Source organism: Scomber japonicus, chromosome 7, assembly GCF_027409825.1.
Source record: "Scomber japonicus isolate fScoJap1 chromosome 7, fScoJap1.pri, whole genome shotgun sequence".
Taxonomy (NCBI): domain Eukaryota; kingdom Metazoa; phylum Chordata; class Actinopteri; order Scombriformes; family Scombridae; genus Scomber; species Scomber japonicus.
This window is the reverse complement of record NC_070584.1, coordinates 19729462-19743795: the sequence shown is the minus strand read 5'-3', so window position 1 is coordinate 19743795 and position 14334 is coordinate 19729462. Positions and strand designations below refer to the sequence as shown.

The 14334-nt window shown below is 40.5% G+C and overlaps 1 protein-coding gene across 2 annotated transcripts in view; it reads right to left on the bottom strand.

The window, feature by feature from the left end:
- Positions 1-13558, bottom strand: part of atp13a3 (ATPase 13A3) — a 31218-nt gene extending 17660 nt beyond the window's left edge. For both annotated transcript variants that reach the window (XM_053321927.1, XM_053321928.1), the window contains exons 1-5: positions 13428-13558; positions 6133-6213; positions 1173-1259; positions 905-1078; positions 353-583 (exon numbers count right to left, since the gene is read on the bottom strand). In XM_053321927.1, the coding sequence (XP_053177902.1) occupies positions 353-583; positions 905-1078; positions 1173-1223 (456 nt within the window). In that variant the 5' untranslated portion in view covers positions 1224-1259; positions 6133-6213; positions 13428-13558. The remainder of the gene's footprint in view (positions 1-352; positions 584-904; positions 1079-1172; positions 1260-6132; positions 6214-13427) is intronic.
- Positions 13559-14334: the final 776 nt, after the last annotated feature.

The window sequence follows — 14334 nt, the reverse complement described above, 5'->3', positions numbered from 1 at the left end:
GAGGACACTACAGTAAATTTGGATTGTTGAGTTTCTTGTTAGATTAAGGCATTATGCCATGAATGTGTGTGTGAATGTGAATGGTCAATGGAGAGTGAAGAATAGCAATGTAAGATACATTTAATAAATTGTGTTATCACTATCATTATGGAAATTTGGGATATAATCACACATGACAATATGGAAAACCTTCTGTCAACTTCAACAGACACTGAGGCACTGTCGCTAGGCAGGCAGCTAGTTATAAGATTGACTTTCAGGGTGTGCTTGTAGTTGCTGTCAATGTTGTGTTCAGTATGTGTATAAATACAGTATACTGTGATAAACTGTGGAGACGAGTGTTTTAGCCTACCTGTGTGGGCTGGTAATCGGCGAATCTTCTGATGAGCTCCTCAGCGGGGCTGCTATCAGAGGCGTGAGGGGTGTGTCCGTTGGCCAGTGAGGTGGAGTCAGGGGACAAGGGGCAGGAGGGAGAGGAAGGGGAGGAGGGGGAGGTGGTCTGGGTCTCCAGGCTGTGGAAGGGGTTGCTCCCCGGGGCCAGCATCACTCGAACCTTAGCCAGGAACCAGCGCCGGAACTCATCCTGGTCAAAAACACAAAAACTAAGTTCAACGACTGAACTTTTGTGAACCTTAATCCTATTACTCACTAACCCTGACACGTGTTCTGCTGTCTTAAGTACATTTCTGTCATGCAAGTCTGTCTTAAAAAGGCAAGTTATCAAAGCAGCATGTGGCCTTTTGTTTTCACATTACAACATTGAATTGTATCTGGTGCTTTGCGTGTTATTTTGGTGATTTTTTTAATTGATAAGACGTTAACAGCCTCTCTTAAGCTATGGATAAAACCACAATATTTTCTGCAAACATTAATGTATACCCTTACAGTTTAGATTACTACCCACCGTGGAGCGCAGCAACACCACTTCCGCATCACGGGCTGTGGTACGGGTGCAGGTGGATTTGACACACCACTCTGGCATCCAGTAGAGCAGCAGGAGGAGGAAGCCCCCTGTACACAGCACCCCGAGGCCCACGAGGGCCAACCGCCAACGGCACAGACGGTAGCCCTGCAGCTCCTGAAGGGTGCAAAGAGAGAAGTGGCACAGTCTTATGAGTGTCAAAATAACAATTCCCACCTTGGTGCTAATGCAACATGAAAATGAGGCTCACCATCTCCTCCTCGTCCCCCTTGTTGAGGACCTTTATATCTTCCTTCTCCATGCTGCAGAACAGTTTGCCAAGCCCCTTCCTTAGTCACTGCAAATACAGCAGAAAAATGAGATGGAGAAAGACTTTGAATCAAGTGAAAGGTGAGAATGTCCTGCAAGGCAAGGCAAGGCAGTTTTATTTATATAGCGCATTTCATACACAATGGCAACTCAATGTGCTTTACATAAAACAAAGAGAGGATCAATGGTAGCATCAATCTGACTGTTCGTCTTTAAGAGACACAAGATGAAATGTCATGCTCTGGGAGAGAAACTTGCCTTTTAAAATGAAGTTGCACTGTTAATACAGTAATTACGGCAGCCCAATCAAATCTGAATGAGTTCCTTTAGTCTACCATAATTACTGTAGTAGCAGCACAACTGAATGGCCCGATTTTGTTAACTTGCTCAAATATAGTTGATTTGGTAATTTTAATTAGATTTTTGTGCTTATCTCATGTGTCAGTAGGTGTCTTTATCTGTCTGTTTTATTCGTGTTTGTTGCTGAAATACGATCGGGAGGCTGGACGGGTTGTTTTATTTTGAAAGATGGAAGTTTTATTATGCCGATTCTGTGTCTGACTTCCTGTCTGGTGCGATCTGCTCTGTTGAGCTTGTCGCGAGTTAGAAACAGCTCTGTCAAAAATAGAAAAGCTGCAGATTGATAGCGCTGCGGCGCAGAGAGCCGCTGCTGACACGCTGCTGAGATGCTCTCGGTGGAAACACTCTCATTGATTATAGTGGTACCTATCAGCTCCGGTGACCGCGGTGCAGCTGTAACGCGCCGCTGACGGACCAGGTGGAAATTGGGCTTTACATCTTATGTTCTTGATAAGAGCATTATCTAAATGCCTGAACTCTACTTTACAAGAGCCTTTGAATTAGTCAGTAGGTACGACCATTGTCAATATTTGGACGTGAATAACACTGCAATGCATCTATCAATCACTCTCTAACTGGGGATTTCCACCAGGTCCGTCAGCGGCGCGGAACGGCTGCGCCATGGTTTAGCGCCGTCCTCTGCCTGGCGTCAACTAACACCGGGAGCGTTACAGCAGCAGAGCAGAGCATGCTCTGGGAGAGAAATCTGCCTTTTAAAATGAAGTTGCACTATTAAGCACCCGGAGAGCCGCTGCTGGGGCACTGCTGACACGTTGCTGAGACGCTGCTGAGACGTTCCAGGTGGAAACACCCTCATTGATTATAGTGGTACCTATCAGCTCCAGTGACTGTAACGCGCCGCTGACGGACCCGGTGGAAATTGGGCTTATGTCTCGGGCATTGGATATCAATTTTTCTCTGCTTATGTGAATAACAAGCTGACACATTTTTACCATGTATATAAAATGTTTGACTATGAGACAAGTATAAACACTTTGTGATGTTCTGCTGAATGTTAAAAGTACAGAAACTCAAAATACTTTAAATGCTTTATACATTAAATCAAGTGTATTCCTCTAGATATAAAAGAAACTTCCAATGGCATATGGTCAATAAGGGGCAGATAAGAAGGGATCAAACTCTTTCTTAATTCTTGGGAAATCCTATTAAGCCAGTGTGAACTCTTCAACTGTCTGTGAGACAAGAACGACACAAAAGAGATATATTACTTTGTGTTGATACAAAGAGTAATAATTAAAGCTAACTGGAGGTCAGTAGTTCATTGAAGGGACATGCTCAAACTACAACTATGCTCAGCCCTTCTCTGACAGCTGCTTGACCTCAAAACACCTGAGATTATCTCTTTAGTGTGGCAACATATCCATGCACAGACCAGCTGAGTCATCAAATGTGTGTTACCCAATATCAAGCATGTCTCATGTCTCCATTTCCTCTCAGTTGTCTCTAAGGACCAGCCAGCTGTCAAGGAAGGCACTTTCTGAGAGTGTGTGTATGTGAATGTTGCATTCACATACAGATAGTGTCAAAAGAAGAAAATGCCCTTGGAAATAACTGTGAGGCTATAGCTAATGCATTGACTGCAAGGCTAAATCAAACTGTGGGAAAGTAATATAAAATTAGGCTACTGGCATTAAAGTCAGGATCGATAACCAATACACTAAGGATACTCAGGACACTCAGGTTTCTGCTCCAATTGGTGACATCCCATCATGTGCTGCTAAGATGCCAACCCAGCTTTTGGGTGATGAAAGCAGCGTCAGAAAAACAGGTGTGGGAGCTTGACAGAGTTTTCCTATGGTGGTGGAGGTAGATGCGTCAAGCCATGCTGTCAACAGCCACATGATGAGTGTTTTCCACTGTACAGCATGGCAAGGTAAAATAAAGCTGTTTATATTGTGTGTATCGTGTTGGAGGTGTGCTGGTGTGCAGAAAATGCATTAAGAATCTTCATATAACAGCTCACTATGGCTGTCTCTGTTCCTCCCTACAATATTTAAAACTACTCAGCTGACTAGATAGAGCCAAATATTTCCATATGTTATGTATAGCATTCTTATATAGAGAATTTCCTATCACTTCTCAATAAAAGCCTCCAGATGGTTCGTTGGTGGAAAGCTTTTAATATTAATTAGCAAAAGCATGTAGGGATAGGTTTTCATCAGCAGTTACTTAATACAGCTCAGATATGATTGAAAGCAATTAAGAGACAGTGAAATAATAATGATATCAAATATTAGACACATGAAAGCAGGAGAGGAACTAAACTTTGAGCCAGAGAGATTCAGTGAGAAGCTACAAAAGCAGTAAGAGTTGAACACAGGGAGATTTATAAACATTATTTCTCTTTGGTCTCCAACACAACCATACATGTTGATACTACAGCCTCACAGCAGGACCACAGTAGGCTGTGAGGCTGTTGTGAAAACATGTGTCATCACGGCTTGGCATGCCAAAATGGGAACAAGCATGAAAAAATAAAAAGCTGCTTTATTCATAACCTCCCATCATTCCACACAAGGCAGGTGGGAAGTAATAAATTAGAAATGGGAAGCAATTTCTGGCTACTCTATGCACATGTTGGCCGTGAGAGCACAGCTAGCTAAAGGGTAGAGCAAAACTTGCAGCTGCATGTCTGTGATTTGTAACAGCACTTGGCATGTTAGCAAACACACAGCATTACTGTTGAACATCACACAGTCAGTCCTGTTGAGTCAATATACTGTATAGTAGAACTGGCACATCACTATCCAAACAATTTACTATACACATACAGCTACAACACTAGTATACACCACTATAGTTTTCCAACTCAGCTACTCCTACGAAAAGTACTTTAAATTCTGGTTCAGTAAAAGAGACACAATCAGGTGACATACTGCAGCTGCAGCTAAAAAGTACTGGACAATTGTTCATTATCTCTTATGTTGTCAACAACACCATCAGATATATATGTCATAAGTTAGAAAAAAGAAAAAGAAAAAATACTGGCGGAGGGATGGAGTATAAGAGGAAGAAGAGGCATACAGAGCACAGGCTTTCCCATAAAAGTGCATAACTTGCATAAGGTAGTCTGCCTGCCAAGAGTATTACATCTGGATATCTGTTTGTAAATGGTCAATGTAAATGTATGTAGTTGCGATGTGAATAATGTGCAAATATTTCAGGGTTTAAAATATATAATCATTGAGCTACACAGACAATCATTCATCCAGAAGCTGCTTCAACAGTTGAAACAAGGACAATGAAGGCTATGTAAACACCATACACACATTTTCTGACCTGGCACTTGCATTTCCTTGTATTCCCTTGAGACCATTTTTGCTAATTACAGCCAACCTTACCACTGATAAAAATCTACTTTCTGACTGATAGAATAATGCTCCAGTTTTCCCTCATGCAACTTCAAGAGAGTTTGGTTGCCTTCTCCACTGAAAACAATGGTCTTCCTCTGGGCAGTGCTGTAACGCTGCCTTTAGTGTGAAAGCCCAAAGAAGCAGATCATGATACAGAGATGCCTTGCATCAAACAGAGACCAAAGAAAAGAAATACACACATATAAACAGAAAGGGAAAAAAAACAAACATATGAAGTGACACAAACACAGGGAGATCACAAAGGATCGCTGGCATGTCAAGGCATGGTACCCACAGGACCACCCTGCTACTACCACCACCACTGATCCTTTATCACTACCCCCACACTCGACCTTATCGGTCAGCTGCACTCGGCTGTACTTTTTCTCTGGCATACAGCGCAATATTTTGCTTAGGACCAAGCCCTTCCTAGTATTTTACAATAGCAGCCCCCCTGGCCGGCACTAGGCAGTGGGTGCAGAGCAACAAGAACACTCCCTCCCCAATGTCTGCTCTGACTGGAAATGCCGACATCAGTGCATCATGGACACAGTCTTTTATGGGACTGCTGTTCTGGTATGGTGACTCATAGATTACAAAGTATCAAGCTTATGCGGTTACTAAAATCAGAGGCCGTTACATTGTCTGTTATGTTTGAATCATCATTCAGATAACAGGGTTGTGACCTCAGAAAACAGAGCTCCATAATTATATACTCAAAACAGACAACAGGCTAAAGTTAAAGCTTGACAGCTGACGGGGCAGACATTTTAACCCTGTTTGTGGCTCACATACCAATATGTTACATGTTAACTGGGGAAGGAGGCAAGTTTAGTTGTACATTGATATAGACACATAACACAGGGTCCCTCAGATCCATATAAAAATTTTGCACAGCTCAGTTGATTAATATTGTCAAATATACCAAAATAATCTAGAGTGGGCCTTTGTCCCATAGATTCTTTTTTTTTTTTTTTTTTTTTTTTTTTTACAAAGCAGCTTTGTTATTTAGGTGCTACTACAGTCTCCCCACATAGCTGCTCAGTATATTTGCAGTGCAATCAGCTCCTGGGGATTAACAATCTGGGTGTCTGGCTGAAAATGGCTACATATGCCACAAAAACTACTAATAAAGCAGACGTTTCCAGCTGGTTGGTGTGCTCTTACCTTGACAGCCAGGGACAAAATGCCCCAGGCAGTGCTCCACCCCGTAGTTAGCTTGCTCTCTCACCACACCAACCTGGAACCCTGAGGGGGGGGGGGGGGGGGGGGGGGGGGGCACAAACAATGGACATTATAAACATATCTTTCTAAAAGGTCAGGTCTTTCCACTAAATTGACTAAAGAGGTTAACTACAGAAGAGACTTCAACAAAATAGTAACATATTATTGGAAGGAAAAACAATAATGGTTAATGTGTATTGAGCTACACTTGACCTGAGTAAGTTTCAAACCTACCAAGTGATGCAAGACACTCACTAAAGGTGTTCACTGGTTTACTGGAGACAATCAACTGACTAAAATGAATTAAATTAAACTTGTCCTCAAGAAACCAAATTTGGAAATGAGTGAACTTTCTAATAACAAGTCTGAAGTAAACAAGTCCAACAATAGACCGTCAGCATCAAGAGAGTACAGATTACCATGTCCACACTGATACAGATCTTTGGGTTGAATTTCATGGATTAGACCAGACTAAAGTGGAACTGAAATGTTTTCACATCATGTTAAAGTACATCTTCCTGTTCCCACTGGCTCCTGTGGACTTCTGTTGTTACTAATCCTGTCCCGTGCTGACCGTCCATTTTATGCTCTATTCCCAGTAATTATTTCCCACAGTGACTAAAAAGTCTGGGTAGGTGCCAACATGATAAGCCATGACTTAAATAATCGTGACCTCCTGCTGAAACCACAGGTGATGCCTCCTGACTACCATCAACTCATGAGGCTTGGTGTTCCCTTCTGGTCCCAATGCTATAGAAAGACCGTAATAAATCTCCCATCCTCTTCTTTCCTTCTAAACACTAACAACAGAATAAATGCTGAGTCTCCTGTTGTGAAGACGAAGATGACAGAAGAGACCACTGTTCTTACTGGAATACAGAGGACCCTGTTTGGGGCCTCTAGGAGTCAGCATGACTTCAGAGGTATTTATAGATTCATTCAGCCCAGCCTACAGCCACATTGTTGTCTCTCATTTGATTAGTCTGCTATTGTATTAATAAGCAACACTGCCTATTCTCTGTTGGGAGGGAAAAAAACTGTATAACAAAAACAGAAAGTATTTGTAAGAAGATGACAGACGTAGAGACGCACACAGCTACCAAGACCAGATGAGTACCAAGCACAGCTCTTAGTTAGCAGGGAGCATACTATATGAAATGATTATCTATTGACACAATAAATTAATCATTCTTTTTAGTGTATCATGAGCTCTCTGACACTCCAATTTATCAACTGAGTGCAAACTAAAAGCAGTGATACATTAATTAACATTAGCAAATGGACCTTTAAATAAACATTTCTTTCATACGCAGAGACAATGTTTGTACAGCCCTGGGCCTGAGGCTGCAACCGACACTTTCATATTATGTTCTTATGTTCTTCACATAAGTCGTCTATAAATTGAAAGAAAATACAAAAAAAAAATGCTTGTCTCAATATCTTGGAAACCCAAGGTGATATCTTAAAAGTGTATGTTTAACACAAACAAAGGCAGCAAATGCTCAGAATCAAGAAGCTGAATCTAGACAATGTACAGCACATTTTGCTTGGAAAAATACAATTCATTATCACAATAGTCGCAGATTAATTTTAATGTTGATTACCTCATTAATTAGCCTAATGAATTTACAGTGTCAGCTTTATGTGGGATTTAATTTCAAATGTCACCCGATGTCTTACGTGATAGTAATAAAAAGATTGTTGTCATGCATCACCGTATGGCAGCTTTAACTAAGTCATGCTTCTAGTCCCGTGCTTGAATCGTTTGAAGATAGTAGTGTGTCTAAATATCATCATTACCTAAATATAATTAGTACTAAGTTAAGATCCCATTTAAGCAGCTGCTCAGCAATCACATAAAGAACATAGTACCAGTCCAAAGTTAGTGTGTCCAACCTTTTGACTGGTACTGTGTTTTATAAGAAGCTGAACATGAGCAAAGCAACACTACTGTATATAAATGAATAACTCTATGATAGCTAAGACTAGACATATTGTCCTTTCCCTTTCTGTCCTGTTCTTCGACGCACAGACAAAAAGGAAAACATGAACAATGAGCCATGACCTAATGACAGGAGTCTATAATTCATGGAAGCATTTGGAGGAAAGTGTTTTGTTACCATCATACTCTGCACTCAATGTGCTTTCTTTATCACTTCCCCTCCCACTCATGGGGTATAATAGCCAAGCTTTGTTCCACATCATGGGCCAATCAAGCTGTTTATCACTGTGGCCACTGGCTTTACTAAAAAATTGTATGACTACCTGCCCTTCCTCTATTGTCCAAACCAAAACCTCTTCCCCAGCCAGCTTCAAGAGCCCACCGCCACTGATAACATACTGAACAATAAGTTTTGTTTTGTCATTAGTGTGGATGTTTTTTTATGTAAAAAGCTAACAAGGTAGTTAGACTTAATGAAAGTACATCAACCTCAAACACAATTCAAACCCATTGTAATAAATATTATATATTATAATCCACACAGAGTATGGGCTGCAAATGCATTATAGATACTGATACTGTACTGTATGTTTTAAGATTGTTTGTGTACACTTGCAATCACTATCAAGTGAGAAGAGCTGTTGATATTATTGGCTGTTATGAAAATGTAGTGGGAAAAAGAACGGATGAGGTCAAAAATCACCAAGGTCTCAGTATGTGGGCTCCATCCAGAAAAAACCCTATTAGAAATAATGGAGGGAAAAGGCTGGGAAAAAACCAATAATCCTACAGATCCAAAGTTTTAAGTCAGACCACATGCTCTTGGATTAACACTGGCATTGCTTGACAGTTTATGAAAAACTTCTGATACCACTGTGCATGAGATTAAAACACGTTATTACCTAATAGAGCAGCTTTACGGCACTCTATGAACCACAGTGGGAAATAACAATTCTAGGTGGAAGTAACAGATTATTCAACAGTTTCAAGTTTCTTTCATATGCAAAACTAAGTCGCAAATCTCATCTGTGTAATAGTGCAAACTCAGATGAAAGATGCAAATCAGCTGGAATTGATTACAATCTTAACTTCCGGTATGACAAATGCACAAAGGGAAGAAGACGTGTAACTCAATCTGTGCCCTCACTGCCAGATCCCAATCTAAAAGGTCCCTAAGAAGGTTTATGTTCCCATCTTGCCCCACACAGACTTGAGATGCAGTCAGACAAGGGGCGAACTTTGGGATGCTATTGCCTGGAGAATGACAGGATGCTGTGATATCATGGTACAAGCTAATAGAGCAAATGGAAGTCTTCCAAGTAATTTTAAAGAAAAAAAATGTTGCTTTTGAGGCTTTTTGTGATGAATAAGAGTTTAATATGTCCAAAAATCACAGGAGCCCGGTTTTCAGCTGCTGTTTGTTTTCTACAGAGCATCCCATCCAGTTTTTCAGCCTCAAAACGAATCATTGAGGGATGAAACAAGTCACTCCAAGTCTCCCAGCAACATCATACTGTCGGTCAATCAGGATCATTAGTCTGTAGACTCAAACGGCACGCAGGTTCCTAAGGAATTAAAAGTTACATTTTTAGGAAACAGTCTATGTAAGCCTTAAAAAGTCCTTGGTAAAATGTTTGAATAAACTCTAAAATGAACAAGTACCAGAGTTGCTGGACTACACAACTTTAAAACAGAAGGGAAATTTTGCTCCACAATGAACACAGCGTTATCTGATGTATAAACAAACGACTCTGTCCTCTGGTTTGCATTACTGTGTTAAATTTCACAGTTGTTTCTATTTTCATTCCAAATGTTCCTTCTCACTTCCACTGATAAAGGCCGCAGGTTGGTCTTGGTCTTGTTGGAAACAAACCGCTGGGCCGGCACTAGAAAGATCAGTTTCTCTATCATGCTGCTCTGGAGCTCCCACATCAAACAGTGCTGGGCTGTTGAGAGGACCTTTACCATGTCAGGATAGTTCTCATCTCAACTCTGAATCAACACTAGCAGGCCTTCCATCACAGGCTGCTGTGCTTAAGCACACCTGTGAAAAGTCTTGAGGCGTTGGTTCAAAGGCCCATGGAATATTGGCGCCTCACTTCTTAACTTGAGACTAAACTGTTTCCAAACCTTCAACTTGGACAGAACCTCAAACCCTCTCACAGAGAAGTTCAAAGGTGAAAAGTGCAGGTTCAATTCCTCAATTCCAGGGATTCAGATGATACTATATATACACTACGCCTTTTCTTTTTTTTTCTTAAACAATTACTTATGAGGTTATTTACCCAAGTCAAACTGTCAAACTGAGTCCATAGACAAGTACGTCCTCTAGACACATATTTATAGAGTCTGTGTTTGTCTGTACTTCCTGCCCTTACTGAACTAAGTAACCAGCACATGGACACAAATCTTAAAACGTTCAGGCTAATCTCTTATTAGTAGACTTAATTCCAAGTGAAGAAGGATTTATATACTGCTATATCTGAGATCTGAGGCAGAGTAACACCTCTAAAGGAAAATTGGAAACCAAGCATGCATCATGTTAAATTAAAAACTATAGTTCAATTTAGAAAATGTACAAATAAGCCTTTGTGTTTGAAAATGCATCAATCCAATCTGATGTAGGACATACAGTGCGTCTCACATAGATATCCAACCACAAATCTGTGGTCACCCTTTTTTTCCAACCAGTCTAATGAAGCGAACTCTTCCACAATCTCCCACACTCTATATGTTGTGAATATGTAATTTTGTTTCCACAATGATCAGGCCCCAGGTTCTCTCTCCTATCAGTGGAGACAATAAAGTAAATACATTTCATGGAAACATTACCAGTCAACAGTTAAGTCAGTTGAATAATCATTTCAGCTCTAGTTTTTTGTTTTTTTTTACTGTGAAAACATGTGAAACCTGAGCGCACCAGTAGGGCATTTCTCTGACTGCTGTGAGAGCACAGCGTGAGCTGAGGATATCCCAAAGTTTGTTCAATCTTGTTCGAAAACGACTCCTATTTTACACCTTACATAACTTGAATACAACAAGTCTATTTTAGAGGTACAGAATTCATCAGATATATTTCCCCCAAGCAGTGGGGTCCAGCTCATCCCAGGCTTTTGTAACATCAGTCACATTATTAAAAACAAAGTCTGCACATCACATCTGAATCCTTCAGCATGTAGTCAGAGACTGCACAGGTTTATGGGTGTAAGAGGTACTTTCTTATTCATATGTCCTGTTGGAATATAACACTGTGTGTGTGGGCACTGTTCTCAACTCAAAGGTTACATGTTAATAAAAGCCACACAAGCTAATTATCTCCTGAGTCTCACTGTGGCTGCATAGAGAGCCACATACCAGCCAATCCACTGTCTCTGTTAGTGATATATGCTGAAAAGTGTCCTGAGCTAGTCTGCATGATCAGTATTTGTGCAACACAAATAAACTTGAACTAGATCAGGGCGTTTTTAAATTTGTCAGTGCTGCTATAGAAATCTCTTTCTGATCCTTTGTTTACTAAACCCTTTTGTAGTCTGGGTATGCCAACCATGCAGAGCCTGCAGCACTAATAAATAAATAGCAGCCAGCAGTCTCAATTAATGACATCCACAATTACAGCATGTAGCCACAAGTCATGCAAGAATAACAACTCTAGAATAGTCTATACCATTATCCTTTCAAGTTTTTTACTGGTATGGCACCTATAAATGATCAATGACACATTTACTTGTTTATGGCAGTTGCATCAATCATCTGTACATAATTAATTTGTGACGAGTGGTTTTAGATTAAAAACACTTGTATTCAGAAGGTCAAACTGCTGGTAAATCAATTATTAGGCAAAAACTACATAGTGAAAAAGAAACCAATCGCCCAAACACATCTAAAGTGAGGTAACAGTTAAGTGCCAAAGTACCAAAAGGATACAAAACATTTTTCAAGGCAAACATTTCAGTACAGTAAGGCCAATCATAATAATAATGGAAGTATAAGTCAGCCTTGTGCAGACTGCCCTAAAAAAAATCTGTTTTTATGTAAGAGGGCCATGAGTGAGGGAGCCCACCAAGAGACCTAAGAAGGAAAGAGCTACTGCAAACTATAAGAAAATAACAATAACTTTTTCATGCTTTTTTGATACACTTCTTGTTTAGCCTTTGCTGCAAGATGCACACATTCTCTGTTAGTGCAGTCATAACAAAAAACACACACAATGTAAAGTTGTGGGCAGTGTAAGGGGCCATTTGCATTTCATAGTATTATTTCAGTAGACACAGAGGTGTAGATGTGCCTCAGGCTGTCAAACTGGGTGCTGTTTTATCTTTGACATCGCTGTATGAGATTACAAATTGTTTCCTTACTGTGAATTTGTCCCCTCATTTTAGTACTTTGAGGCTAAACAATAATTATCAAACAAATGTCTTGTGTTTTAATTAGGTTAAAAAAAATGACTCAAAGAGCTCCAAGAGAGGCTGAGCATGTTTATAGGTACAGTTTGTTTTACATATTTTCAATTGCATGTTATCACACATTAAAGTTGTGAAAGCTAATAAGCATGAGATGAAATTAGGCATTACCCAGGCTCTTGTTAATTTAATTAAGCTGGTCTGCTTGACATGTGCACAGTACATCCTTGCTTGTTACTAATCAGACCAGAGTGACAGGTGTTGACCAAACAGTTTACAGCCTGAACAGAGGTACTCTTAAGTAATTCAATAACTGTGAATACTTAGTGAAAAGTAACTATAATCGCCATTTAGGGACCTAAGAATGAGTTTTAAAATAAGTGTTATTGGGAATTGCCATATGGTAAATGCTTTAACATTGTAACAGGATGTGGCTTTGGTTCATGGTTTCCTTGGTTTAATCTAAGTTAACCTTTCACTAGCTAATGTTGACTACATCCCTGGTAAGACTAATACGCGTTAAATGTTAAATTACTGACAAATGAATCATTCCAACAGCCTCCAGGTTGCAAGGAAGATGCTTCATCGGGCTAGTTGGCTAACATTAGCCAAGCTTCATTGTTAGCTCGCTACTCATTGACCAGCTTATTGATAACATCCATGTGTCTTCCTCTGTACTTTTGGTTTGAGACAATGTGGGGGCGAATTCCCGTTTAACCGGTAAAGCTGTCTGGTTTCCCTGCCTCTCACCTTCATGAGAGGATGAAAGCTGACGTCCACATAAGCAGCAGCTAACGTTACCACTTTAGCTTTAGCCCCGCTAGGTAGCAACTGACATGTGTGACGATGACAGCAGAGAGGAGACACCGCAACATGTTCCTGAATCACAGACTCACCCAGAACCACCCGGACACTCTGAAGATCACCTCCGAGTCATGGTGAGATGAAAGCAGCTGTTATCTGAAGGAAAACGTCGTTGAAGAAGAAAACGGACCAAGTTGAGAAGAAAAATGTTGTCGCAGCGGACACGCAGAGCAGGGGCTGCTGTGTGTTGACAGCTCAGCGGGACAGACTGAGTACTACAGCACGTAGTGAACTGGCCTGAACTGGCTGTCTGACGGGAGGAAGTGACGCAGCGTGGCGTCACTGGAGAGCCACGCAAGGTGAAAAGCTCGCACACTCATTTTCCTGTAAAACCCCCCAATTTTCCTAAAAGCTACTTTTCTGCTGGTCCTTAGTTAACATATGTCTCCGCTCACATTTGGAATAACACGAATATACAATCACCGGCCACCTCACTAAGTACACCTGTGCAACCTAATTCAATCCAATACAACAACTTTGCTATAAATTCTACATGTATGAAGTTTATACATTTTCAGTTTTTGTTGACATTGGCAGTAAGTGATGGTGGTGTACTAAAGTGCATTATATTGAATGGTGTCCCTAATATTTTGTCCACTCCATTAACATCTATATGAGAGGGGCAAAATATTAGGAACACCATTCAATATAATTTGCCCGAGTATGCCACTACCACGTACGACCTCAGTTATAAGCATAAAGAAGAAATATCATCTTTTTGACAATGTCAACTAACACTGAGAATGTATTAACTTCAAAACAGTATAGAATTTATAGCAGAGTTGTTGAATTGGATTGCCCATTGAAGTAGCAGAGCAGAGATCCTGGATCCTATGTTTCACATAATGCAATCAAAAGAGTCATTCTTTAGATCCCTCCCTGCCCATTGCAGTTTCAAAATGTGCCCAAATTGTAATGCAGACTTCCTGTAAAAAATTT